This window comes from Myotis lucifugus, unplaced genomic scaffold (assembly GCF_000147115.1).
Source record: "Myotis lucifugus unplaced genomic scaffold, Myoluc2.0 scaffold_42, whole genome shotgun sequence".
NCBI lineage: Eukaryota > Metazoa > Chordata > Mammalia > Chiroptera > Vespertilionidae > Myotis > Myotis lucifugus.
In genome coordinates this window covers 1,540,556-1,564,910 of record NW_005871090.1, presented here as the reverse complement: position 1 = coordinate 1,564,910, position 24,355 = coordinate 1,540,556, and the positions used below count along the sequence as shown (strand labels likewise).

Sequence of the window (24,355 nt, the reverse complement as noted above, 5' to 3'; positions counted from 1 at the left end):
ACAGGGCCGGCAACAGGAAGCGGCAGTTGAGTCAGCAGAGAGTACACGGCCCCAGACAATCCCGGGGCGAGTGGCTCTGTACAATGGCCCCGTGGGCACTTGGGGCATTCCCAGGGTGTGAGTTCCTCGGGCCGCCTGTCGCGGTGGCCTGGGGTTTTGGACGCTGCACGCGTGCCGTTTGGATGGCGGTTTGTTTGTGTCCGTCAGCTTGGCAGGAGTGGAGGCAGCCGCTTCTCAGGGCTTGGTTTGGCTGCCACTGTTGCCAGGAAAAGGAAGCTCCCAGCTGCCAACACAATTACCTTTGTTTCTTACATCCCCCTTCTTAATGTGGCAATTAAGTGCTTACCACTCTGCCTGGTGCCAAGGTAACCACCAAGGAGTGTGATGGGCACAGCACACAGCCCTCCCACAGCCTCCGTGCCGAGGCCAGGGAGGTGCTTGGAGGGCACCGGGTGGCCCTGGAATGCCTTGGGGCTTGGCTGTCAGGAATCTCCTAGGTAAAATTCCACAGAAGTCCTCCCCAGAGGTCACTCTGAAAGCCGACCATTCCTCCTTCCTGCTGCCTGAGAAGGAGAACCTGAGAACCAGCTGCTGTGTTGCCAGTTTCCATGGGCCTGGAGTTGGGAAGGGGCGGAAGTGATTCACTCTGCCAACCCAGACTGAAGGTCTGTTAGCAACCCATCCTTCCTGAGGCTTTGCCCTCAGGCCATTTTTTTCTGGTCAAACTTAATGGGTGGAGGGGGGGGGGGGATGGAGATGAAAGCCAGGTGACTCTCTGTAAGAGTCTTAGTTTTATAGCATGAAACCAACTAAAATTCAGGTATTTGCTGTTTCTTTTTTCTTGTGTGGGTTTTGTGGTATGAACTCGTTATCTTGCCTGGGACTCCTTTGCAAGCCCTTGGGAAGGCCTGGTGCCTCTGCTTGGGGTCAGATTCGCAGTGGCTAATGGGGTGTGACACGATCCCAATGGATTGTTGATTTCAGCCTGGTACCCTACTTTGATGGCATGAGGTGCGTGTGGTCTGGATCTCGGAGTCCACGTATATTCTGGGATATACAGAGGTCAAGCGTGGGCCTGGGAAAAATTAAAGTTCCCTCGCAACTAATAATCATTGTCAAATTATCTTGATTGTCGATCTACAGTGTGGGGATGGAGTGGGTGGTAAGAGTGCCTCCTAATAGGGGCCTGGAAAGGGAGCCCTTTTCTCTGAAGCCTGGGCAGGAGGAATCCTCCTGGCTCACGAGGTGAATTCTAGAACCACAATCCCTTCTCTGAAACAAGGGAAGAGAAGGTCCAAGGCTTTTTAGTTTGTTTTTCTGGCAAGGCTTTGTGGCCAACACCACAGTCTCCAGCCCTCGCCCCATATCCACCTCCGAGCCAGAGGCAGTGATGGAAAATCATGACACGCAGCGTCTAGAGCTCTGCCACGCTCTTCCCTCCCGGTGGGACAGTGCTGGTCAGCAGCTTCTGAAGTCTTTCCAGTTCTGGCAAGGATGAGCCGGGTAGACAGCTTGGTCTTCCAAGTTCTTGCGCAAGACCAAAGGATGCCTTCTCCCTTGAGCATGAAGCCGAGTTAATACAGTCACACCAGCTCAGTCCCAGGACGCCTTCCCTTTCCATGGGGTTTGCGGGCATTATGTGTTTAGTGCTCTGCAAGTCTGTCAAAACTCTGGGTATCGATGCATCTAATCAGGGGATTAATTACAACAATATGTGGAAGCGAAAAACGTGGATCTCAACGTGACCAGCAAATGAAGGGCTTAATTATACGGAATCAGGCCCAGGTCTGGCCTCCTTTTGACTTGGCTCGCCTCGAATCAGTAGAGAAATAAAATTTCTTGCTGTGCTCAGGGGAGAGTCCTGTAATTTGTAGGAAGTGCTAGGGAACCGAGAGGCTGTAGATAAGGTGTAACTTTCACTAATAAAATATTAACAAGGACAATGAGTTTGGACCGATGGCCACTCACAGGAGAGGGCTGGGCATGTGCCCTGGCTTGCCCAGTTTTGCTTGCTCTTCTGAGCATTTTCCCACAGTTATCAGTGAACGAAATGGAATCCTACTCTGCTTTGAGTATGAAACATATTTCGGCTGAATTCCAAGGCAGGATCTATCACAAGATGTTTTTATTCTCGGAGGCGGCCTGCTGGGTTGCTATGTGAGCAGGAAGCTTTGCTTGAGTTATGAATGAAGCTCCCTTTTCCACACCGTGTTTGCCTTCACCTTGTAGGTGTCATTTCTTGGTGCGTGTGTTTCTGGTGGCATGGCATTGTTTGATTAATATGCTCTGCTATTCCTGATGGGGGGGGGGGGTACCCGACCACCAGTGACGGTGCAGGGGGCACATAAAAGGGTTCCTGCGCCTTTTGTCCCTACCCCCTGTGGCTATATTTCTCCAGCGCCAAGATAGCTGAAAGTTTATTTAAACCCTGGTGTTTCCTGAGACTGAACTCATCCGAAATTATAAACGAAGATTGGAGTAAAAGTGAAGATTGGAATAAACTGGGGAGAATTTACTGATGGCTTGGATTTGGGGGCAGGTGGGATTCTGAGATAAGCCTGGAAGATAAAAGGTGCCTTCCGTATAATATCGGGCACCACGCCAGGGGCCAGGGAACTCGTTTCGCTAGCGAACTCGGATTATTCCTGGAATGTTAGATCTTATTGACAGATAAGTTTATCAATAAATATAACCCTCAAATGAGTGCTTATTTCTCCCTTTTGTACTTTCTTCCCCAGGGCCTGCCCCGCCCCCCTGCCCCACCAGGCACCCCAAGTTAGGTTGCCGCCTTTGTCTTGGGAGTCTCTGCACCTACCCCCTCCTGCTTCCTAGAGTCACCTGATACTTGTGGGAGCCGAGATGGTCTCACACAGACAGGGCTTTCAAAGGGGTTCTGAAAAGGAAAAGGGGGCCTCCCTGGGGACCGCCCCACCAGGGCCCAAAGTGTAACCTTAGCAATACCCGGCCCTCCTGGATGGGCCCCCTCCCCCGGCACAAAGACCCGGTTAGGTTTGCTGAGAATAAATTCTTTGTGTGTGTTTCTCATGCACTAGAATTAGGGTCTGGAAAGTTGTGGAAAACTGTATGCTAAGTGCTCACCAATAGGTAGGTGGCATCTCCTGATGAAGGCTTGGAGCTGCCTGCAGGATGACCACTGTGGGTCCCCCCTCCAACCCCCCCACCCCCCGCCAGATGAAAGGAGTCAGGCTGGGGTGGGTGCTGGAGTGGGGAGGGGAGTTGGGTAACCTCAGTTCAACAGCAAAAGAATTTTCATTTCGGCTTTATGGTTTTGTTTGGTGGGGTATGTGGGGAGGCCAGGAAAGTAGGACACTGAGAGCTGACCCCTCTTTCTGAATACTAAGTGTCATTTATCTCTTTGCAGAGGTCCTACACTTTACTCGTGGAGGCGTGGGATTCCAGTAACGACACTCTCCGTAAGTATCACAGCAGAGAACTTGTCCAAGTGCACGTTTCTGGAAGAGCGGTGCTTGCCATGCAGTGCCTGTCTGAGCTGAGCCTGTCTCCTGGGTGTCAGGGAACTTCAGCCACCCCCCGCATTTGCCCCCGCCCCCTAGGTCGAGCCTCCCAGTGGCGTCTTTTCCATAACTTCCCCTGGGCGTCTTGCTTAGACTATTAAGTGGCCAGGCCTGATTCCCAGTTAACTCGGTCCCTGAATATGGGACCTAGATTATCTTTGGGATAGAGATCTTAATGCTTTTACAACTTTAAAACCTTGTAGACGGCTAAAGGATCAAAGTAGTGACTTTTTAAAAGTCCATTTAAACTTTAAGTGAGGGTCTAATCTCTCATCGGAAAGATAAAGCCGGCAAAGGTGGCGCTGGTCTCTAAAGACCGACCTTGAATTTCACTCGGTGGGCAGGTGAGCTTCCAGCCGGTCCGGGTTTCCCACACTGCGCACCACAAACCTTTCATTGAAGCGGAATTCCAGAGCCTCCCAGCCATGGCACTTGCCTTGTCCCCTTGAGAAAGATGACTCTTGAGTGCAGGCTGCTTTTCAGAGGAGCGAGGGATGGGTTTCGGTGGGGAAGCTGTGGAGGGCACCTATGGGGATCACAGCAGCCTGGCTATAAGGTAGTCTTTGCTCTTTAGGGGAACTTAAAAATGGTTTCCCTCCCTCGCCGAAACTGCGAGTTCCCTTTTTGTCAGCAGGATCCGGGTGGCCATCATCGGAAAACCTGATTCACGCAGAAATCTCAGTCTGCGCAGGAGGAGAGGTTGAGCCAACATTTGTCTTTGCCGTTGGTTCTCTGAATGCCTCGTCCCTTTTGTTGCTCTGCCTCACTGACCCTTTCTTTGTGTTGTTGCTTCTAATGACATTCCCCCCACCCCCCTTTTCTCACCTGGCCTTTTTTAAAAAAACTGATTCTGAGAATGGTGGATGCCCAGAGAGGGCCTGGTGAGGGCTTGGTATAGGCCAGATGGGCTGCTTCTGGGCTGTCTGGCTCTTTGGTTTGCCCGAGGCCACCCAGTCCTTGCTGAGCCTAAGAGTGCCAGAGGCTCCAGGCTGTTTGGCTCATTCCTTGCCTTGGCCCTGTGGACTTCCTCCCTGGGGGACACCCCTGGCCCACTGCGGTGTCGGGGTGTGTGACCAGCCTTGGTTGTGGCTGATGCCAGTCAGGATGCTGGACACCTGTTTGTTCTCCCCTCCCTCCCTTGCCACAGACGTTGGGATTGTGTGAGCGTTATGTCACTGTGACCTGCTTACACTGGTAACTAAGCATTGGGGGGAAGAGGGTGGGGAAGGGAGAAATGGCTTCTTCAGAAACCGGTGCAGACGTGCTGGGCTCCCCTCCACGGTAGATGTTAAAACAATCTGGAGTGAACATCCTCAGGGCTGAGCCTAGCTCATTGTAAGAGCTGGATCAGGACACCTGGTGGGCCGGCTAGGGACTTCCTGGGCCTTCCCTGGCCCCGCAGGTCAGGTAGCTGTTTCCTGGGAAGCTGGTGCGCATACAGAGCTGTCCATGGTTATGTGCATTTTGGGGTCGCCCCATTTTGGAGCTCAGGGGGCATGGCATGTTTCATCTGTTGCTGGGGGTAGAGCCAGATCTCTGGAAGGGCACCGGGAGGACCTGGGGTAGGGATCCAGGCCTTGTGACCTGTACCCTTGAAGAGGGGGAGCCACAAAGCCCCCTGACTGCAGGCCATTGAGGCTCACTTTGTGAACCCCGATGAGGAAGGTGGGGTTTGCTGGGAGTGCGTTGTCTGCTTGCTTCTTCAGCCCTCTTGATGTTTTCAAGTTAATGGAATTCAGCACAGCCAAATTTGATAACTTCCCTCTCCAAAAGCAGATCCTGCCTTGAGCCTTTTATGGGTGGACTGGTCAGCATTTGAACACCCAGTACTGTGAGCCAGAAGTCTGGAGGGGCGAACTGTATATATATTCCTCTCTCAGCGTCTATATCTAATCCACCTCCACGTTCTGGAAATCTTGTCTCCAAGACCTCCCAGAATCCTGCCGCCTCCCACCATCTCCCCTGCTATTGCCCTGGTCCAAGTCGCCATCTGCTCACACCTGAACTCTTAACAGTAGTGGCTGAATTAGTCCACCCACATCTACTCTGGTCGGCCTCCCAGGCTTTTTCCGTTCTCCTGCTATCTTGGTATTTTCAGAGCTTTGTCACCTTTCCTGAGAGCTTCTTACTGTTCTTAAGACAGATCTCTGTGGGCCCACAGGCCTGATAGCCCAGCCTTGTCTCCCTGCCACGTGGTCATCCATTGCATTCATATTCCAGTCATACCCCACCAGTCACCTTTGTCTTCACATTCTCCTGCCCGGTGCCTTTGCATATGCTTGTTGCTCTGCCTGGAATGTTTTGCTTTTCATTCTCTTCATCCTTTGTCCCTCCCAAGGGACTGTCCTCCGTGAGGGAAGATGCTGAGAGTGTGTAGCAACCTAAACAGAGGTGGCTCCTTTGGGGGGGCCCAATCAAGATGCAGACCTCCAGGCTACAGATTAGAGACAGAACCCTGAGTGGGGAACAAAATCCCTTCGCACAGCAGCTCTGCGATGAGCCCTCACGAGCAGGGCGTGGCCCGAACGAAGCCCAGGTGTGCTCATGTGTTGGAAAGTGTTGTCTAAGGCTGGCTCTCCTGCCATCAGTCCTCCAGGTCATTTCTGTTGCATTTCGGGACTGCAGTGTACAAGGGTACACATTTACCTTTCTGTCCCAGAGCAAATGGCTTCAGTTTATTGTGCTGTTCACTAGATATGTAACTACAAGCAGGCATATACTCAAGACCAGGGCTTGCTGCCCCGTCTGGGTTGGTAGGTTGGCGAGGTCCTGGGGTTATGCTCAGACTCGCCTCCCATTACCTCCTCCTTGGCCTGCAAGGCTGTTGTGGGTGCTTCGCGCCCCCCCTCCACGCAGTTGAAGATTGCAGGAAGGCTTGTTAATACCCTTTACAGTCACGAAGCTGGACTACCCCGTGATCTACCCCAGATACATGTTTAATGTGCCAAGCTGATAGGAAGTGTGATTCAGGCAGCTTAGAAGAAGCCGGCAGCAAACTTGCTCTCTGTAACCCAGATACCAGAAAGCATGTCACACACTCTCTGCCTCTTCGCTGTTAGGAAAAATGTGTCACGCAGGTGTGTAGTTATGCAGACCTGGTAGACCCACTGAGGACTCGGAAATAACACCTTCACCGTATTTCTTCCTGGAAACCTGTGGAAAGCCTGTGAGAATGACATGTCAGCCTGTGCCTTTAGGATTGGCTTGGACTCTTGTCGGGATTGTTTGTTGTTGATACCTGCCTGAGAGAACCTGGAGGCCTCTGAGCCATGGCGAGCGTGTTTAAATAATTCATTTAGTAAGAGCTCATAATCACATGGTAATAGCTCACTACACTTTTTAATTGAACCAGCAGAACAAACACACAGTTAATGGAGGACATTTTTGTCATTCTTCGGCCTGTGTTTATTTGCAAAACTGAAGTTAGTAAAGTGTTTTCTGCAAGTGGTTCTGTGCACGCTGGGGTGGAAGTCTGCAGGTATGTGGGCTTGTTCAAGGCTTGTCTTGCCCACACGACAGTTAAAGAAACCCAGAGGGTGCACAGGGCGATGTTGGAAGTGGAGTGTGGATGGAGCCACTCAGGCGTTCCTTCACTCCTGGTCACCTGCAGGGCTTGCATAGCCTCCTCAGTGCGCACAGGCCCTGGGCCTAGGAAAACAGGGGTGTGGGTGGGTAAGAATCACAAAGACATTGCAAGTAGGTCCTAACACAGTCTCTCCAAGGTGGCCTTGAATTTGACAAGGTGGTGAAGGGTTGGTGCTGGCAGGTTTAAGAAAACAAACACAAGACCAGGCTGCGGTACTGACTTAGCGCCTTGCTTCCTCCTCACATCCCTCCCCTGAACTCCTGGCACCTGGTGCATATGGAGCTGCTTCAGTACCTGTCTCTCTCAAACGAGATTATCAGTGGCCTGGAGGCAAGAGCCACTTCTGTTCCTCCTGAGAGCTGCTTCAGCTCCAGTGTTTTTCCTCAATGGGCACAGCGTTTTTCCTCAATGGGCACTCTTCAGCGAGCATGACTTGGCTCCAAAACCCCGTCAATCTGCCTCTTAACCGGGGTGAATTCCTTTTTCATCTGTCTTCTGGGCAACGGTGCAAGGTGCAGTACATCAAGTTCATAGTCTTGCTGTTTAAATGCCAGCTGAAAAGGTGGTAATGGTCATCATTTTTAAAAAACATAACTCTACTCGTTGGCTTCCAATGAAGAGTTTGGAAGTAGATTCTCTCTAAAGCAAGACACAAACCTCTAAAACCAGAAGAGAGATCGCTAACCTTGACCTGGAATAATGAAATTTCTTTAAGAGCAGCATTCCATAGTGGGCTACTTCCTATAATGTGTAAAGAGCTTGTGCAAATCAGCGTGACCAGCCATGCCCTAGAAGACTTGGTAAAGAAGAGAAACAGGTGACAGCTCACAGGAAGAGATGCAAATGGTTTTGTAAACCTGTGAAAGGGCGCTCACCTTCACTTAATTAAATGCTAATTACAACGAGATGCTTCTTTACCTATCAGGCAGCGATCAGAAAGTTTGATAATAATGTTGGGAAACAGTTTCCTGTGCGGGTGGGAGGACAGACTGACAGGACTTCATTGGCGGTAGTTTGTGGTTGTCTGGGATTGTGCACGTCCTCTGAGTCAGCACTTCCGTTTCTAGGTTCTTTTCTTACTGATCGAACCACACACGTGGCAGATAGGTTCAAGAGTGTTCAATTGTGGCTTTGATTAATAGCCAAAGGCCAAAACAACCTTATTGCACATATGTCAGAACTAAGTAAATAATTTATTTGTATTTCCAGACAGTGAAATACTACACACTCATTAAAAAGGTCAATAAATGGCATCAGCAGTTGCCACTGGGGATGAGGGTTTTCATTTTCTGCCCTCTTTGTACTGCTTGGATTTTGCACCCTGTGCGCTTATTGTTACAAATAGCCAAAATGATCAGGGAAGAAGGCTCTGATGTGAATGTTAACGCAATTGATCTTTTTCCTTTGCCTGTAGAACCGGACAGCATCATTGAAAAGGCTTCTCACTCGGGCATGATCAACCCCAGCCGGCAGTGGCAGACCCTAAAGCAGAACACGGGGGTGGCCCACTTTGAGTATCAGATCCGCGTCACCTGCGATGACTATTACTATGGCTTCGGCTGCAATAAGTTCTGCCGACCCCGAGATGACTTCTTTGGGCATTATGCTTGTGACCAGAATGGCAACAAAACTTGCATGGAAGGCTGGATGGGCCCCGAATGTAACAGAGGTATGTGGGGTATGCCGGCTGGGTTAACCAGCTCTGGGTGGCTGTCGCTTTTGGTGGCAAGTTCTCACCCCACCTGTGCTCAGGTGGCTATCTTAGGTGGGGTGAGATTTTGGGTTTTTTTCTGTGCCCTACCCACCAGCTGCTTTTAGGATTGGCTGCTCACAGCTCATAGCTTTTCCTCCTCTGAGCATTGTCATGGCCAAGCAGAGGCTACTCCATGTCCCATCCCTGCAGCTCCGTCTAAATCAGTGACATGTCCCCTCTGCCTAAATCTGCTACAATTCATGCTCCAGAACGTCTCCTGGGATCAGGCTGAAGCCAGACTCCAGCTGAGACCATGTCCTTGCTCAGCTCCTACCACCGCCCCATCTGTTGCCCTCCCCGCTCCCCCCTGTACCCAAGACCCTTTCTCAGGCTCTGCTTTCAAGGAACCTGACCCGAAACAGATACCAAGGTGGGACTGGGTTAACCCAATGTCTGAGCAGATGATCCTGTAGGAAATGACAGCCCCTGAGCTCGGGGTGGCCTTATAGCAAACTTTCACTGGGCATCTCTTAGGGCTGTGGCATTGAGGGAGGAGCGAGTGGTGAGCCGGAGTTTTCATACTTGGGGATAATTGAAGCCATCCTCGATAGCACAGGCACATCTCGGAGATACCACGGTTGGGTCCTGGACCACCACAATAAAATGAGTGTTGCAATAATTCCGGTCTTAATCTTTTTGCTGGTGGAGGATCTTGCCTTCAATTTGTAAAAAAAAAATAAAAAAATAAAAAAGAAATGCCACATCTGCGAAGCACAGTAAAGAGAAGCACGTAAAACGAGGTCTGCCTGCATAAGCTTTGCAGCTGTGCTACCTACTGTCCCAGCCCCTCCTAGAATCAGTGAGTTATCACATGCACAGACATCCACAGAATTCTCTGTGGTCCTTATACCATTAAAAATCCTAAGGCATAGCAAACTGGTGGGTAATTCCAGTTAACCACAATAGGCCCTCACGGACATTAATGTGCTCGCTCATTCTGTATAAATTTGATAAATCTTTTTAAAATATACTCAAATTAAAAACAAATATTTGAGCTGTGGTTGAGGGGCAGGGCAGAGAGAGGCATTTGCAGGTCTCTGTGGCCGTATTGTTTTCTTCAATAACAGGACAAGAGTTTTAAAAGGATGGCATTTCTGGGACCCAAATGAAAGACAGAATTGATAAATATGTTTTAAGTAGTTGGTGTTCTAAAAACCAATAACAGGTTTATCTGTTTGGTATTTTTTATGTCAATTTTTTTTTTTTTAAATAAAGGCAGCAGAATTGCTTTGTGAGGATACTTTAAAAAGTACCAACCGATCTGGTGCTGAATGGGCCAAATAAAGGCAGCCTGGCTCGCTTTGTTAATCCCACAGGATTTTTGAGACACCGGGCATTTGCAGGGAGCGTTAAGGAGGCTGGGGCTCATCTGAACTCTGCCCTGATGGGACAGAGTGGGTGAGACGAGGAAGGATTACACCTCCCTTTCTTCTTTTGTCAAGGGTGGGAATTGACAAGGGAGCAGGGTAGCTATTGTTCAGAGAGACTGGATGAAGGTCCCCTTCCCCCATCAGCTTGCCTGCATTTTTGTCCCCAAACAGTATCATGTTTTGAGGATCTGCTAGCGTGGCCTTGAAGTTTAAAGCTGGATTTGTTATTTGGGCACCTCCCATCTTCCTCTCTTTACAATGGACTTGATATGAGTTCTCTTAAAGTCGTGGATTTTGTAGGCTTAACTAGGCCATTCTCATGGCGGTGGCGGTCCAGAAGCGGGCAGGGTACTGATGCAGCCTTCTGTGTTTCTTACAGCGATTTGCCGACAGGGCTGTAGTCCCAAGCACGGGTCTTGCAAACTCCCAGGTGACTGCAGGTAAACAACTACACTGTTTTTCTGTTGTTGACTTTTTTGTTATTCTAATAATTATTTTTGTGATGCAAGCAGGGGGACTGACTTGACTGTGAATATGTTTCTTTGGAGAACAGGAAAGCTTACAATTCAAATAGGCACATCCGAAGCTTATTAAATTATACCAGCTGTCCGGTGGAATGCACACACTCCTCATAGGGGAAAAAAAAAAAGGAAACACTTAGGAGCATACTCAGTGACTTCATGGACTAACTCTTCTGTAAATTGATAACATGTTTTTTGTAATCTTCCCTCAACATGCTAATGGACTAGATGGAGGGATGTGGGTACGTTCCTTTGCCTGTGTATCCGTCCCCCCCGCACCCCCCCCCCCCGCCCGGTTTTCCATCTCCCAACCCTCCCCCACTTTTCCCATCAATAGGGAACGTGGAGCATTCTTTAGAATGGGATTAGTACAATCTCCTGGCCCCTCTGCAGGCGGGAGACAGGCCGGTGCTGAGAGGTTAATGGCTGTGCTGGAATCTTGTCAGTTGAGCCTGATGAATGTAGACTTTGCTGCTGGCCTTTGAAGTCTGTTCTTTTATGGTCCCAGACAATGCAGAAGCCAAACCGAGACCTACCCCGACTGCCTCACTGCTTCGTGATTACAGTTTTGGGAACTTTTTGAAATGCACATTATGCCAATTTGGGAAAGGCTTCCTTCAGGAAATATTGTTGCTGCTGTGGCGTTTTGACACAATCTCACAATTTACTTTGCCTCTTCCCAAGGATTAGCAGATTTAATGTGACACTACCTGGGTCCTTTGGGCCTGTCACTTTTGCCCCCAGAGCTACCCTGGTTTGAGCCAAGGGAAGCTTACAACACGTGTAAGCCAATGTTACATGGGGCCCTGTCCCAAGGCAGACCCTGAGTCCATAGGTCGGGGGTGGGCCCAAGTCTCTGCATGTCTGACAAGCCCCTGCACGCTGCTGTGGCTGGTGGAACCCTACTTTGGGAATCACTGTCCCCAAACTCCGGGACTCCTGAGTGGAATCCCCCAGATTAATCAGGGAACCGTCAAAATGCAGATTCCTGGGCACCACCCCACAGACACGAATCTCAGCCTCTGAGTTTGGCCCAGGAATCTGCATTTCGAGAAGCCGGCCCTATGATTTTGCTGCTCAGATTTTGAGAACTGCTGCTTGATAGTTATCTGTGGCCTTTGGGAACCCCACCCCTGCATCTGTTCCCCATCCAGGCAGCAGGGAGCACTGGGCTCTGAGGCTGGCAGCTGAGGTGGGAATGAAGGCAGCTGGAAGTGAAAGAAAAACAAACCTGAACAGTGTCTCTCCCTGCACTTCAGAAGGATACGATTATTTTCTGGAAAGCTGAGGGGTTTGCAGACTAACCCCCAGAGGTGGCGGCTGACTGTAGGTCTGACAGCATTGCTGTCAAATGTTGAGCTGGCGTCCACCTCCTTCAGCTCTCTAATTGAGGGTGTTCTGGAGAAAGTCAGCTCAGCAGTGCCATTAGCCACTCTGGGCCTGCTCTGCGCTCAGATGGGTATCAGGGAGGCCAGCCGCGATTTCTGCTACTGTCATCAGAATGAACGTGCGGCGCAGGGGAGGGCCCTCCCAGCCAGAACAACAGGCTTTGTCTCCAGAATTTAGCCCTTTCTCTTTCGGAGTCTCACCTCCCACTCCCTGCCCAGACACGCACCAGTGCCCTTATTTACTTAAGGTGCGACTTTCCCACACGTCATTTGCATAGTCTCTCAACCCATCTCCTTCTCCCTGCCTTGAAGGAAAATCAAAACAGAACCTTCTAGCTGAGGAAGTTCAGGTTGTGCCCTGCACCAGAAATAGTGGAATGGCAAGTTACCTGTAAGTTGTCTTTTGGATTATGTATTACAGAGGTGGTTGTGTGTTTTTTTTTTCTCTTCCACATGAGAAAACTTGATGGGTCCTGTAGTTCCCAGGTCGACTTAGAGTCCTTTTCCTGGGCGCATATGCGCGCTTTATTGCAAGCCTGCCAATAATATCAAACTTAATTATGAATCATCATGTGAGGGAAGTCACTTCAATTTCTCATGAGAACCTTAATCATATACTATTAAACCAGGATAACTTTGTGATGCCTCTTTTAGGGTCAGTATTTTTATTTGTTTTCTTTTGAAGTCATCCGTGGCCTCTTGTGGTTCCTTTTTTTTTTTTTTTATGCTTGGGGATCCAGCTCTCATTAATTAGGAGGTGAGGTTGGGTCCTCAGCTGCCTCTTCTTGCTTTTATTAGACAAACTCAAGAGGTATAACCTTAATTTGAAAGGGAAGACGAGAAGGTGATTAGAATATTGCTACTTTCATGTCAGTTTCCTCTTAATATCTTTCAAGCTAAGAATATCACTTTTTAATCAAATGGGTCCCCTCCACCTCCCACTGACTTGGATGTTCAGTTTTAAAAATGTCTATCAGATGATTTATCTCACTTCTTTAATAGTCACTTGTTACCTGGACTGATGTTTAGTGTTACATAAACCGGAATCCTGTGTCAGATTAATATTGAACCACGAATTCCAGTGGTTCTCTGGATGGGGTGTGGCAGTCTTCGTGGAGGTTGGGAAGCAGGCAGTCTTCTCGGCCGTGGTGATTAGCTGTTAGCCGGGTCCCTAGAATTTTCCCATGACAAGGATTTGCTAGCCTGCCTCCCGCTTTCTGGAAACCAAAGCCTTTCCTCTGGGGGTGCCTGTTCTCCACAGTTACAGCTGAGCAGCTCAGCGGGGGAGTCGGTTCCGACCATGCCGTTTCCCAGGTCCCGGTATGGAAACACTTGCCTCACCCCACCTTCCTTCCACCCTCAGGCCTGCCCAGCCCCCCCTCCTGCTTGAAAGCTTGATTTCTGAGAAGGCAGTTAAAGTTTCAGAAGGCTTGAAACTTGAGGGGGGAGTGGTTGAGACCCTGCCCTCTCTCCCATCCCAGGTGAAGGTTTATGTTTGTGTTTTTGTTTGGGGATCAAAGGCACCATTTGGCCTCGAAAGAGTCCGATTAATGAGGCGCTTAGAAAGGTAACTCAACTCCCTTCCCCAATACTAGATAAACTGAATTGACCTTTTTTTTTTTTTTTTGCAAAGTGAGAAATAACTATAAAATAAATTAGCATAAGCAGCCATAGTCGTGGGTCATAAATTATCTATGGAATTGGTTCGGAGAGCTGTTGCTTCCCTCACCCTCCCTGCAGGAGCGGGTTCGGGGATCCTACCCTCCTCCTTGCCAAAAGAGGCGCCCCTTTCCCTCCTTGTTTGATTCCATAAAGCCTCATCGTGAGGCTGTTTCCTGCCGCACTTGGTGTCCTGTTGCATTTTTGTGTGCTGGGGTCGTGACTCACTGTTTAGACAAAGGGCTGAGCCAAGCTGCTGTGTAAAATTGCCCAAAGTGCTGTGTTTGCGGAGACTTTCACATGGCTATTGTTGTCACCAGAGAGTCCTTCCTTTCCCTCTATAGTCGGCCCTGGGCTTGATTTATTCCACCCTCGGCTCATTCCTGGGAGCCTGAGAAGAGTGGCTTTGTGCCGGGCAGCCCCACACTGGCCTCTCTCCCCGAACAGCCCTCCCTTTGTCATGCGTCGCCTGGGAGGGGACCTTGGCCCAACTATGAAAATGTTTGTTTAGAGGGAGCCCCAGACAAACCTTGAGAGTCTAAAATCCTGTCCCCAAAAACAAAACAGAAAAAAACCCTGCGCTCTGCAGCCTGGTCTGGTAATGGCACCGATCTCCCTGAATGCTGTAGAGGCTAAAGGAGGGTGTGCTGTCTCTCCCCAGGTGCCAGTATGGCTGGCAGGGCCTGTACTGTGACAAATGCATCCCGCACCCGGGGTGCGTCCACGGCACCTGCAACGAGCCCTGGCAGTGCCTCTGTGAGACCAACTGGGGCGGACAGCTCTGCGACAAAGGTACGCCTGGGGGAGGGGCCCTCAGGGACGGGGCCCCTGAGGATGGGATGTTGGGGAAGGAGCATGAGGTCTTGGGGGTGGGATGGCAGTCATTTGGCTTTCTTATTTCCTTATGTTTATTTGTAGGGTGTCTTTTAAATTATGAATCAGGAATCTGCTTTAGGCTCCAGTTTTGTTTTGTTTTCCCTTTTTTTTTATTAAGGGATAATTGACATGCAATAGTAGGTGTACAGCACTGTGATTTGCAGACATTGTGAAATGGTCCCCACAATAAGTCTGGTGACCATCTGCCCCCTTACAACGTTAATACAATGTTATCGACTATTCGGCGTTACATCCCCGTGACTTATTCATGACTTCCGGCATTTAAAAGAAGGGGACTAGAAGCGCAGCGGGTTGGCAGTCTTTACATCTCTGAGCCACTGACTTCTTTGGGATCTTCTTGGCAGATCTCAATTACTGCGGGACTCACCAGCCGTGTCTCAATCGGGGAACGTGTAGCAACACGGGTCCTGACAAGTACCAGTGTTCCTGCCCTGAGGGCTATTCAGGACCCAACTGTGAGATTGGTAAGTGGTCCAGGCGGAATGAGATCCCGTCGCTTAATTATTTTGTAACTCGGCTTTAAAAAATGTACTTAAGGACTCATAAAAAGATGAGCATATCCTCCAAAGTGAAGACTTGCCATCTCAGCAGTCCTGTGGGTCTTTGAAACTTCCTTCAGGTCGCACCCGTGTTTTGGGTGATGCGCATGGGCCGTGGGAGGCAGTTTGTTTGTGATGCCACGACCCCGACTCTAAGATGCCTAGGGATGTGGCTGGAAATAGCAAGAGAGATGACTTCCTTTCTTCCCCAGACACAGCAGGCTTATATCACACACTTGCTTTTAGTTTTTGAAACGACCTTGAGCTGGTGGCCCGGTATGGGGTCTGGGTGTGGGGAGAAAGGGTATAGGTAACGTCCCTTGCTGATTGCCATCCTGGTCTTTGCAGCGGAGCACGCCTGCCTCTCTGATCCCTGCCACAACAGGGGCAGCTGCAAGGAGACCTCCCTGGGGTTTGAGTGTGAGTGTTCTCCGGGCTGGACCGGCCCCACGTGCTCCACAAGTAAGTCGAGTTTCGGCCTGTGTCCTTTCTAGAGGGTCATTGTGTGGAGGTTCGGGGTCGGGCAGATACCTGGGCTCATGGTCCAGTGTGAGGTCTTGGTGAGGGGTGTCCTGGTGGGAGGGGATGCATGCAGCCTGCAGTCTGGTGGGGAGTAGGGCTTGAGCTCCCGGCCTTTGTCTTTGGAAGTCGCCCCATCCTCCCTGCTAAGTGAGCACACGTGTCTGCTACTGAGAGAAATGGGCTCACGGCATAGCTCCTAATTTTGCATGTGCTCCCTGAAGCTCTGCTCCTCCAGATAGAATCACGGAGCATCTCTCTGCAGGGGAGGTCATCACCCCTGAATTTTGCCATGAGAGCAGGTGGCCCTGAAACAGGGACTCGGGCTATAGAGCCAGCATGGCTGCCATATTGGGCTGCCCATCAGAGCCACTGGGTGCTTGACAGTACAGTGCTCCGTGTCCCCCAGTTTCCCTTCGGAATTAGGGAGTCATATCCTTTAACAAGCCACGGATTTCTGAGGTGCAGCCAGGCCAGAGAAAACCACTGTCATCAGCACCCCGAGGGCAGCAGGCAGCACGGTTGAGGATGTGGGTTCTGGGGTCAGATGGCCTGGCTGACACCGTGGCCTCCACCCATCCCTTGTGGGACTCTGACCACAGAACTTCCCCGTGCCCTGTTTAAACGGACTAACGGCAGTGCCCATCTCCTGGGGCTGTGAAGACGCGGTGAGCGAATTCACGGAGAGAGCCTGGCACCTCATAAGTGGGCAGTGGATGAGTGGTTAAGAGGCCTCCACGGTGCAGTGCAGAAGTGGGGCGTGGGGCCCCCAGGCATGTTGTTTTGGGACAACTCTGAGCACATACGAAGACTAAGCTTTTCCACCATGAAAGAAGAATTCTTTTTCCTTAGTTGTTCTTAGCTTCCTCTGAGCCATGATGAAACTTTTCTTTAAAAATAGCCCAGGGGTTGATGCTCTGGGGATCCCTGCCTGCTTAGGTTGGGGATTAAATGATCTGGGGCAGTGGGGGATTTAAAGCTAAAATCAGTCCCTTACAGCAGGTGTCTGGCTGTTCAGTGAAGGCCCCTCGTGTGGTATTAAATTGTCTTAATTGTCAAACGGATTGAGATTAAATTGCCAACCCTCTTCCATTTTTCTCAGACATTGATGACTGTTCTCCAAATAACTGTTCCCATGGGGGCACCTGCCTGGACTTGGTTAATGGATTTAAGTGTGTGTGCCCACCCCAGTGGACTGGCAAAACGTGCCAGTTAGGTAAGCAAGTGCCTGCCCCAAGGTTGGCTTTGATCATCAGAGCCGTTGAGGCAGATGAGCATGTGGCCCTCGGTGTGGGTCTGCTCACATCATACTTGAAAAGTAATTTATTAGCGAGAGTCCAGCCGGCCGCCGGCCTGGGAGAAGGCGTTCGAATGCAAATGGCCGAGCTCTTTCAGGCCCTGTGGGAAAGTGGTGGGACTCCTTGAACCATGTCAATCGTCTGTCCGAGGAGTGTTCAGCTGGGCTCCAAACGGGGATGATCTCATGAGGAATGAGCTGTCTGCATTCTTTTTGCCACATTTAAATCCCAGCAACTAGGCGGTGCCAGGTTTTGCACAGAAATGCCTGGTGGCTTTCTGCTGTTCTGCTGGGGCCCCTTGCTCACCAGCAGCCAGAGAGTTACCCATTAGCATTCCTTATTGGATAATGACTAGGGAGAGGGATCTGAGGCTCAAAAGAGAGGGCACCTAGGATCTGTTACTTAGCTTATTAAACTGTCTCCTAGTTTAGACAAATGATTGGGGCAGTGTTTGGGGGAGGGAAGGGACCTGGGGGAGTAAAACTCCTTTCCTCGCTGCTCATCCTCATTTTCTTTCAGATGCAAATGAGTGTGAGGCCAAACCCTGTGTCAATGCCAAATCCTGTAAGAATCTGATTGCCAGCTACTACTGTGACTGCCTCCCAGGATGGATGGGCCAGAACTGTGAGATCAGTGAGTGACTTTGTTTTAATTTTGACTTTCATGAAACGTGGGTGTTGAAGGCCTTTGCCAGTCCATGGAAGACTAGGGTGGTAAAAGGAACACCTGGTGGAGGAAATGTTTTAGAAGAGGGAGTGATCAGTGCAGAAATGGAAACATGGCGTTTATCAGGCCCATTAGCCGGGGGAAGGGCCCCATGCTGATAAGATGGCTAAAACAAGGTGAAGTTTCACCAGCTCAGTCTTGGGAGAATGAGGGAGGGTTCCCACCCAGGGCAGTAACCTTATCTCGCTGGAAGCTCACAGGAAATCTGATTTGAAGGGTTTATCTGTTTGGACGGAGAAGGCTTTTCAATTAAGCCCAATTTCAATGTAAATTGCCTCTTTAATATGATGGCTTGTTGTTGTTTTTTAGATATTAATGACTGCCTTGGCCAGTGTCAGAATGACGCCACCTGTCGGGTATGTAAATCTTCACTTAAATCGAAACCTTAACGATCAAAAGCCAACTTAAGATGGATGTGACCCTGGGAGAGCTCTGGGAGGTTTAAAAATGCAGGGGAAAGTGAGTCTCTGGAAGTTTCCCCTGGGCCCAAGTTACCCCAGCCTCCGGGAGTCCTCTCCAAGGCACGTTTTGGGAGGCTCGGCCCTTGGCTAGTCTAATGAATCAGCTGAGCCTCAACCGTCGTGCTAAATCGCAACAGCCCTGTGTTGTGGATGCATAGAAAGAAAGCCTGTGTTTCTCCCCCTCCTTCTCCTCTTCCAGGATTTGGTTAATGGTTATCGCTGTATCTGTCCACCTGGCTATGCAGGCGACCACTGTGAGAGAGACATCGATGAATGTGCCAGCAACCCCTGTTTGAATGGGGGTCACTGTCAGAATGAAATCAACAGATTCCAGTGTCTGTGTCCCACTGGTTTCTCTGGAAACCTCTGTCAGGTGAGCCGTGCTGGAGCCTCTGGCGGAGTTTTTACAGGGAGTCTCCTCCTGCTCCCCCCTCCCTGCTTCCCCCTCTCCTTCCCCTCCCTTCATCTTCCCTTTCTCCCCCCTCCCCTCACTCCACTCTTGACTCTGTGAAATCTATTAACCTCCCATTGGCTAGGGATCTCCGCTAGACAAACGCTGGTGGAGAGAGACAGAGTGGTTTTCTTGGTGGTGTCAGTAGCCTGTCCATTTCATCCCTGCCACTCAGCCCTCTCTGATTCTGCTCTGCTCTTTCCAGTGTCCACCTGGACAGTCTCTAGGACCTAGCTGTGTGTTATGCAGGCTGTTCTAACAGAAGCAGATGAAGGGGTCAGATTCCAGTGTCCACTGCCCCGAGACGGTATAATCACACCTTTGTCTTCCTGTTTCCTCTCCCGCTGCCCTGCTCCTGCTCCTTGCAGCTGGACATAGATTATTGCGAGCCCAACCCCTGCCAGAACGGTGCCCAGTGCTACAACCGTGCCAGCGACTATTTCTGCAAGTGTACCGAGGACTACGAAGGCAAGAACTGCTCCCACCTTAAAGACCACTGCCGCACGACCCCCTGTGAAGGTACCTCCCTCCCCCGGCTCCTGGCCTGTGTCCGAGGCTCGCTCCTCTCTCACTGCCCCTTCATACTCTGGGAACTGGTGTAAGTGAGGAGATCAAACCCCTAATCTGACTGCTCGGGGAAGTCAGAACACATGGAAGCAATCGAGTCGGGCCTGCCTGTGGGAGAACCATGCCTGCAAGTAGCCCAGGGGAGAGAATGAAGCGCACTTAGCATTCCTCGTCTGGGGTGGGCTGATCTGCAACGCTGAGACAAATTCCTCAGAGCAGCACTCTCAGGAAGACTTCCTGTGGCAGTGGAATGTCCCGTGTCTGTGCTGTCAGGCACAGTAGCCATAGGCCACGGGGTGTGTGGCCAGTGGAGCACTTAGAGTGTAACTAGTGCAGCTAGAAACTTTTATTTTACTTAGTTTCACATGGTTTAAATTTAAGTAGCCACGTGTGGCTCGTGGCTGCTGAATGGGGCACAGCCTTGCAGGTTCTGGAAGGGTGTCCTTCAGAGCCCACCTTGAGCAGATGCAGTGGGGAGCGGAGCTGGCAGTGGTTCTCAACCTTCCTAATGCCGCCACCCTTTAATACAGTTCCTCATGTTGTGGTGACCCCCAACCATAAAATTATTTTCGTTGCTACTTCATAACTGTCATTTTGCTACTGTTATGAATCGTAATGTAAATATCTGATATGCAGGATGTATTTTCATTGTTCGCGACCCACAGGTTGAGAACCACTGCAAGAGATGTCCCAGGTGGGAGGAGAGGGGCCCTCAGGCATATAGGCTTTGCTAGCCACATCGGGAAAACGTGCCCTTAACAAACTCAAATTTAAACGTTCCCGTCGCCTGGCATCTGATGCTGTCACAGTGGGACGTGGCATGCTGCCAGAGGCTTGGCCCCAGGTGCCTCTTGATTCCTTACCCTCATTACCAAAGGTGCCTGTCACTAGGAGCGCAGGCTTGGCGTACGTCCTTGGCGTGAGAACGCCGTGTCCTGTGGGTCAGCGGCCATAGTCTGATCCCGAGTGTGTCTTCTAGTGATTGACAGCTGCACGGTGGCCATGGCCTCCAACGACACGCCTGAAGGGGTGCGGTATATTTCCTCCAACGTCTGTGGTCCCCATGGGAAGTGCAAGAGTCAGTCGGGAGGAAAATTCACGTGTGACTGTAACAAAGGTTTCACCGGGACGTACTGCCACGAAAGTAAGACCCTCTCCCTGCCTCTGCCCAGCTTGGGGGGGTGCCGTTTGTGTCTAAGTTGTTTCCATGGAGACGAGTGAAGGTTTGCAGTTCTATCCAGGATCTACAAGACTGAGTGTGTTTAACTTTTGATCATGGATGCCGCCTCGCCTTCAGCACATTCATCTTAGAATGTTCTGGAATTCTTGTAGTTTGGGTGGTCTCGCTTTCTGCGGGAATTTCTTCCCCTCGCCCATGGAGCAGCTTAGCCTGTGAGGGCATTAGATACCAGGGACAGTGCTCAGGAGAGTCCTGCCTGGTGCATTTGAGAAGCAGTCCTGATGGAATTGAGGATTTTTGAGCCACCAAGTGCGTCCGTCTCCTCAGGTGGTGGCCTATAGCACAGTGCCTGGCTTTCCTGGTCCTTTATTGACCTGCTTTTTTTCTTTTCTTTCTCAGATATTAATGACTGTGAGAGCAACCCCTGCAAAAACGGAGGCACCTGCATCGACGGTGTCAACTCCTACAAGTGCATCTGCAGTGATGGCTGGGAGGGGGCCTACTGCGAAGCCAGTGAGTCTGCCCTTGGGACAGACAGCGCTGGGTCGTGGAGGGCGGGGGTCGATAGAGGGAGCCTTTCTTTTTAATGAAATCTCTGTGAGGGAGACCCCAGCTGCCCCTGCAGTGGGACGGCGTCGCCCCGGTCCCGCTCTCGTTTGTTAATGTGGGGGACGGCCTGTGGGAAGGCACTTCTGCCGAGACGCTCTCAAGTCAGACTGTGTAATTGGGATGATTAATGTCCCTGCTTGCAATTAAGGAGCCCCCTTTCTGTTTGGATTATAATTTCTGCCCGTCTCTTGATTTTAATTTTGTGGGAGGGTCAGGCCTGCCCCTGACTTGCCGAACTTGGGGCGTTAGAAGTGAGCTAGTCGGGGGCTTCTTTACTCCTGGGAAGAGGGTGATGGCGTTCAGGTCCTGGGCTTGCTCAGCTGATCTTGGGACTTGGACCAGAAAGCAGGGGTGGAGGTGGCCGTGGGAACAGCGTGGCTCTCATGGGTTGTGAGGTCCCGGATGGACGTGCTTTCAGCTGGGTGTCTCCTCTTTGGTTCTAGACATTAACGACTGCAGCCAGAACCCCTGCCACAACGGGGGCTCCTGTCGCGACCTGGTCAACGACTTTTACTGTGACTGTAAAAACGGGTGGAAAGGAAAGACCTGCCACTCCCGTAAGTGGTCGCCGGCTGGGATGCTGTCTCCCTCTTCGGCGAGGGGGCCGGTCAGGGGCTCACACTGACATCTTCCTCCTCCAGGCGACAGCCAGTGTGACGAGGCCACATGCAACAATGGTGGCACCTGCTATGATGAAGGGGATGCTTTCAAGTGCATGTGTCCCGGAGGCTGGGAAGGAACCACCTGTAACATAGGTAACTTCCTGCCCCACGTGAACCCCTGCGAGTGGTTTCCTGGGGTCTGGCTCTTGCCCCCTCAGACTCTTTGGATCCTTAGGTCTTTTCTGTTTTTTGTTTTACAGCCCGAAATAGTAGCTGCCTGCCGAGCCCCTGCCACAACGGGGGCACCTGTGTGGTCAACGGCGAGTCCTTCACGTGTGTCTGCAAAGAAGGCTGGGAGGGGCCCATCTGCACTCAGAGTGAGTGTCCGCCCCCCTCTCCCCAGGCACCCCCTTCCCCCAAGGCTGAGGGAGCACAGCCTAACATTCCCGGGGACTTAGGGAGGGGGCGGTGAGAACCAGAGGCAGCAGAGCTGTGTGATGTCGGCCTCTGCATCACCTGGCTCTGTCCTAATGACTTGATGGGATGCAGCCCTGACCTGGGCATGAGAAAGTCGGGAGGAGATAAGTGGAGACAGATGGTGTCTCGTCCTCAGCTCCGTCTGAGAAGTGCCTGTCTCTTTCCATTCTCACACGCCTTCCCAGCCCTGCCAGGGCCTCTTCCTGTGGACGCGGGTCCCACGGTGAAGGGAACAAAGTGTGGCGCAGGCCTGGTTCCAATTGAGCAGGGTCTTAAGTGCATTCTGCTGGTGTTACCGGCGACATTATCATTTGGGCATTAGGGAACTCGGGGTTTTTGCTGAGGGCTAAGACTGCTTCCCTGTTAAGTTGTCTTTTTATTTTGCAGATACCAATGACTGCAGCCCTCATCCCTGGTAAGTGTGACCACCTTTTAAGCCGTACATACATTGGCTGTAATGTGCATGGGCATTTGTCTAAAATAAAGGTTCTGATTCGAGAGATCAGGTGGGCTGCAGACCCTGCCTTTCTAACAAATGCCCTGCTGGGCTGTGGACCACGCTGTAATTCACCAGGTTGTCTTGATTTAGAGCACTGATTCTCAACCTTGACTGCCCATGAGAATCACCTGGGAGCTTTTCATAAGCCCCAGTGCCGGGGATGCAACTGACACCTGTCTGAGACTCCCTGGGGGTGGGTGGGACCATCAGCGTTTTTTAAACCCCCCCCCCCCCCCCCCCCCGAGGGCAGCAGTGAGTGTGGCCAGGGTGAGAGCCGCTAATGGCAACAGGCGTGGCTTCCTGTTGACTGGCAGCCGGAGCTGTGGATCGGGAGGTTGGTAACTTAGGTGGTCTTTGCTCTCTTCTTAGTTACAACAGTGGCACGTGCGTGGACGGAGACAACTGGTACCGGTGCGAGTGTGCCCCTGGTTTTGCCGGGCCTGACTGCAGAATAAGTAAGGACTGCCCTCAGCCGGGTTTCCAGTGGCTTTATTCCCCCCTCGCCACCCCTCAGCCTGAGGCTGTTCATCTTTAAAGCAATTAGGCCGTGATTTGGGATTCCCTTTTGGCAAGGCTCTCTAATCGCCCACCTCCCACTGGCTAGACCCTTAGGTACCCGTTGGCCCTCCCATGGGTGGCACAGCCCTCCTTGTTTTAGGGGCGAGGGCACCAGCCACAGAACTTGACGATTAAGCTACTCTGAGGCCCTAAGGAAAGGGTGTGCTTTTCCCCGTGACTAACATGCAATTATGGGCAAGTGGACATTAACCACAGCTACGCTGGTGGAGCACAGAGCTAACACCAATGGTTTTCCCAAGACTTGGTGGAAGGATTAAAACAGTGGGGGCAGGCAGTGCCGTTTTTCAGGAACCTTAGAGTTCATTCTTTATTTTGAGCCTTTCCCCTACCTTTTATATGCCTTTTCTTTTACAAAAGTGACAGAATAGTTGTGTGTGTTTTCTAGTCCCCAAGTTATTTAAAGTGTTACTGGGTTTGGGATCCCCTGGTCTGGGACTGACTGGCCTCCAGCACTGGATGAGGGTGCATTGTTTCTATCTCATGTCTCTAAATCGGGTTGACATACTGCCTGGGAGTCAAATCTGGCCCGCTGCCTGTTTTTGTAAATAAAGTTTTATTGGCATACAGCCATGCTCATTCATTAACACTGTCTAGCTGCTTTCAGCTGTGATAAGAGTTGGGTAGTTGTGACAGGAACCACATGGCCTACAAAGCCTAAAATATTTGCTGTCTGACCCTTTTAATGAACATTGCCAGCCCTTCCTGGAAATTGTACTCAGAAGAAGGAACTCATTTGGGGAGGCAGCAAATTTAAATTAAATGATTCTCAGGTGTTAAAAGTCAAGCCAGTGGTGGTTGGGGGAGCTGGGACTGGCGCCTTCGGAGCACTGATGGCCTGCTTGGGTGCTGATTACATGATGAGAATCCATCCGCCTCATATTTACACATCCTGTGCCTTTCTATTTGTTTATTATGCCAGTGAAAACATAGTCAAACAGTGCTGCCTCCCCTTGGAGCCTAAACTTTAACTCCATTTCTCCTAGACATTAATGAATGTCAGTCTTCACCCTGTGCCTACGGGGCAACCTGTGTGGATGAAATCAACGGCTACCGGTGTATCTGCCCTCCAGGGCACAGCGGCGCCAAGTGCCAGGAAGGTATGTAGGCCAGACCCCGGCTGCCCGTGTGTCCTGGGGTA

At 50.9% G+C, this 24,355-nt stretch overlaps 1 protein-coding gene across 7 annotated transcripts in view; it reads left to right on the top strand.

Moving 5' to 3' along the window:
• The window catches only part of JAG1 (jagged 1), a 34,953-nt gene that overhangs the window by 6,000 nt on the left and 4,598 nt on the right, over positions 1 to 24,355 (top strand). For 2 of the 7 annotated variants that reach the window (XM_014455111.1, XM_006087959.3), the window contains 19 exons: positions 3,383 to 3,434; positions 8,537 to 8,791; positions 10,625 to 10,685; positions 14,475 to 14,605; positions 15,055 to 15,174; positions 15,598 to 15,711; positions 16,871 to 16,984; positions 17,586 to 17,699; positions 18,102 to 18,148; positions 18,453 to 18,626; positions 19,073 to 19,223; positions 20,251 to 20,415; positions 20,851 to 20,964; positions 21,504 to 21,617; positions 21,702 to 21,815; positions 21,923 to 22,039; positions 22,527 to 22,554; positions 23,008 to 23,093; positions 24,201 to 24,314. In XM_014455111.1, coding sequence (XP_014310597.1) covers positions 3,383 to 3,434; positions 8,537 to 8,791; positions 10,625 to 10,685; positions 14,475 to 14,605; positions 15,055 to 15,174; positions 15,598 to 15,711; positions 16,871 to 16,984; positions 17,586 to 17,699; positions 18,102 to 18,148; positions 18,453 to 18,626; positions 19,073 to 19,223; positions 20,251 to 20,415; positions 20,851 to 20,964; positions 21,504 to 21,617; positions 21,702 to 21,815; positions 21,923 to 22,039; positions 22,527 to 22,554; positions 23,008 to 23,093; positions 24,201 to 24,314 — 2,185 coding nt within the window. Of the gene's footprint in view, positions 1 to 3,382; positions 3,435 to 8,536; positions 8,792 to 10,624; positions 10,686 to 12,466; positions 12,546 to 14,474; positions 14,606 to 15,054; positions 15,175 to 15,597; positions 15,712 to 16,870; positions 16,985 to 17,585; positions 17,700 to 18,101; positions 18,149 to 18,452; positions 18,627 to 19,072; positions 19,224 to 20,250; positions 20,416 to 20,850; positions 20,965 to 21,503; positions 21,618 to 21,701; positions 21,816 to 21,922; positions 22,040 to 22,526; positions 22,555 to 23,007; positions 23,094 to 24,200; positions 24,315 to 24,355 lie in introns of those variants that run through there. The other 5 variants (XM_023753187.1, XM_023753184.1, XM_014455112.1 and 2 more) reach the window with 5 other exon arrangements.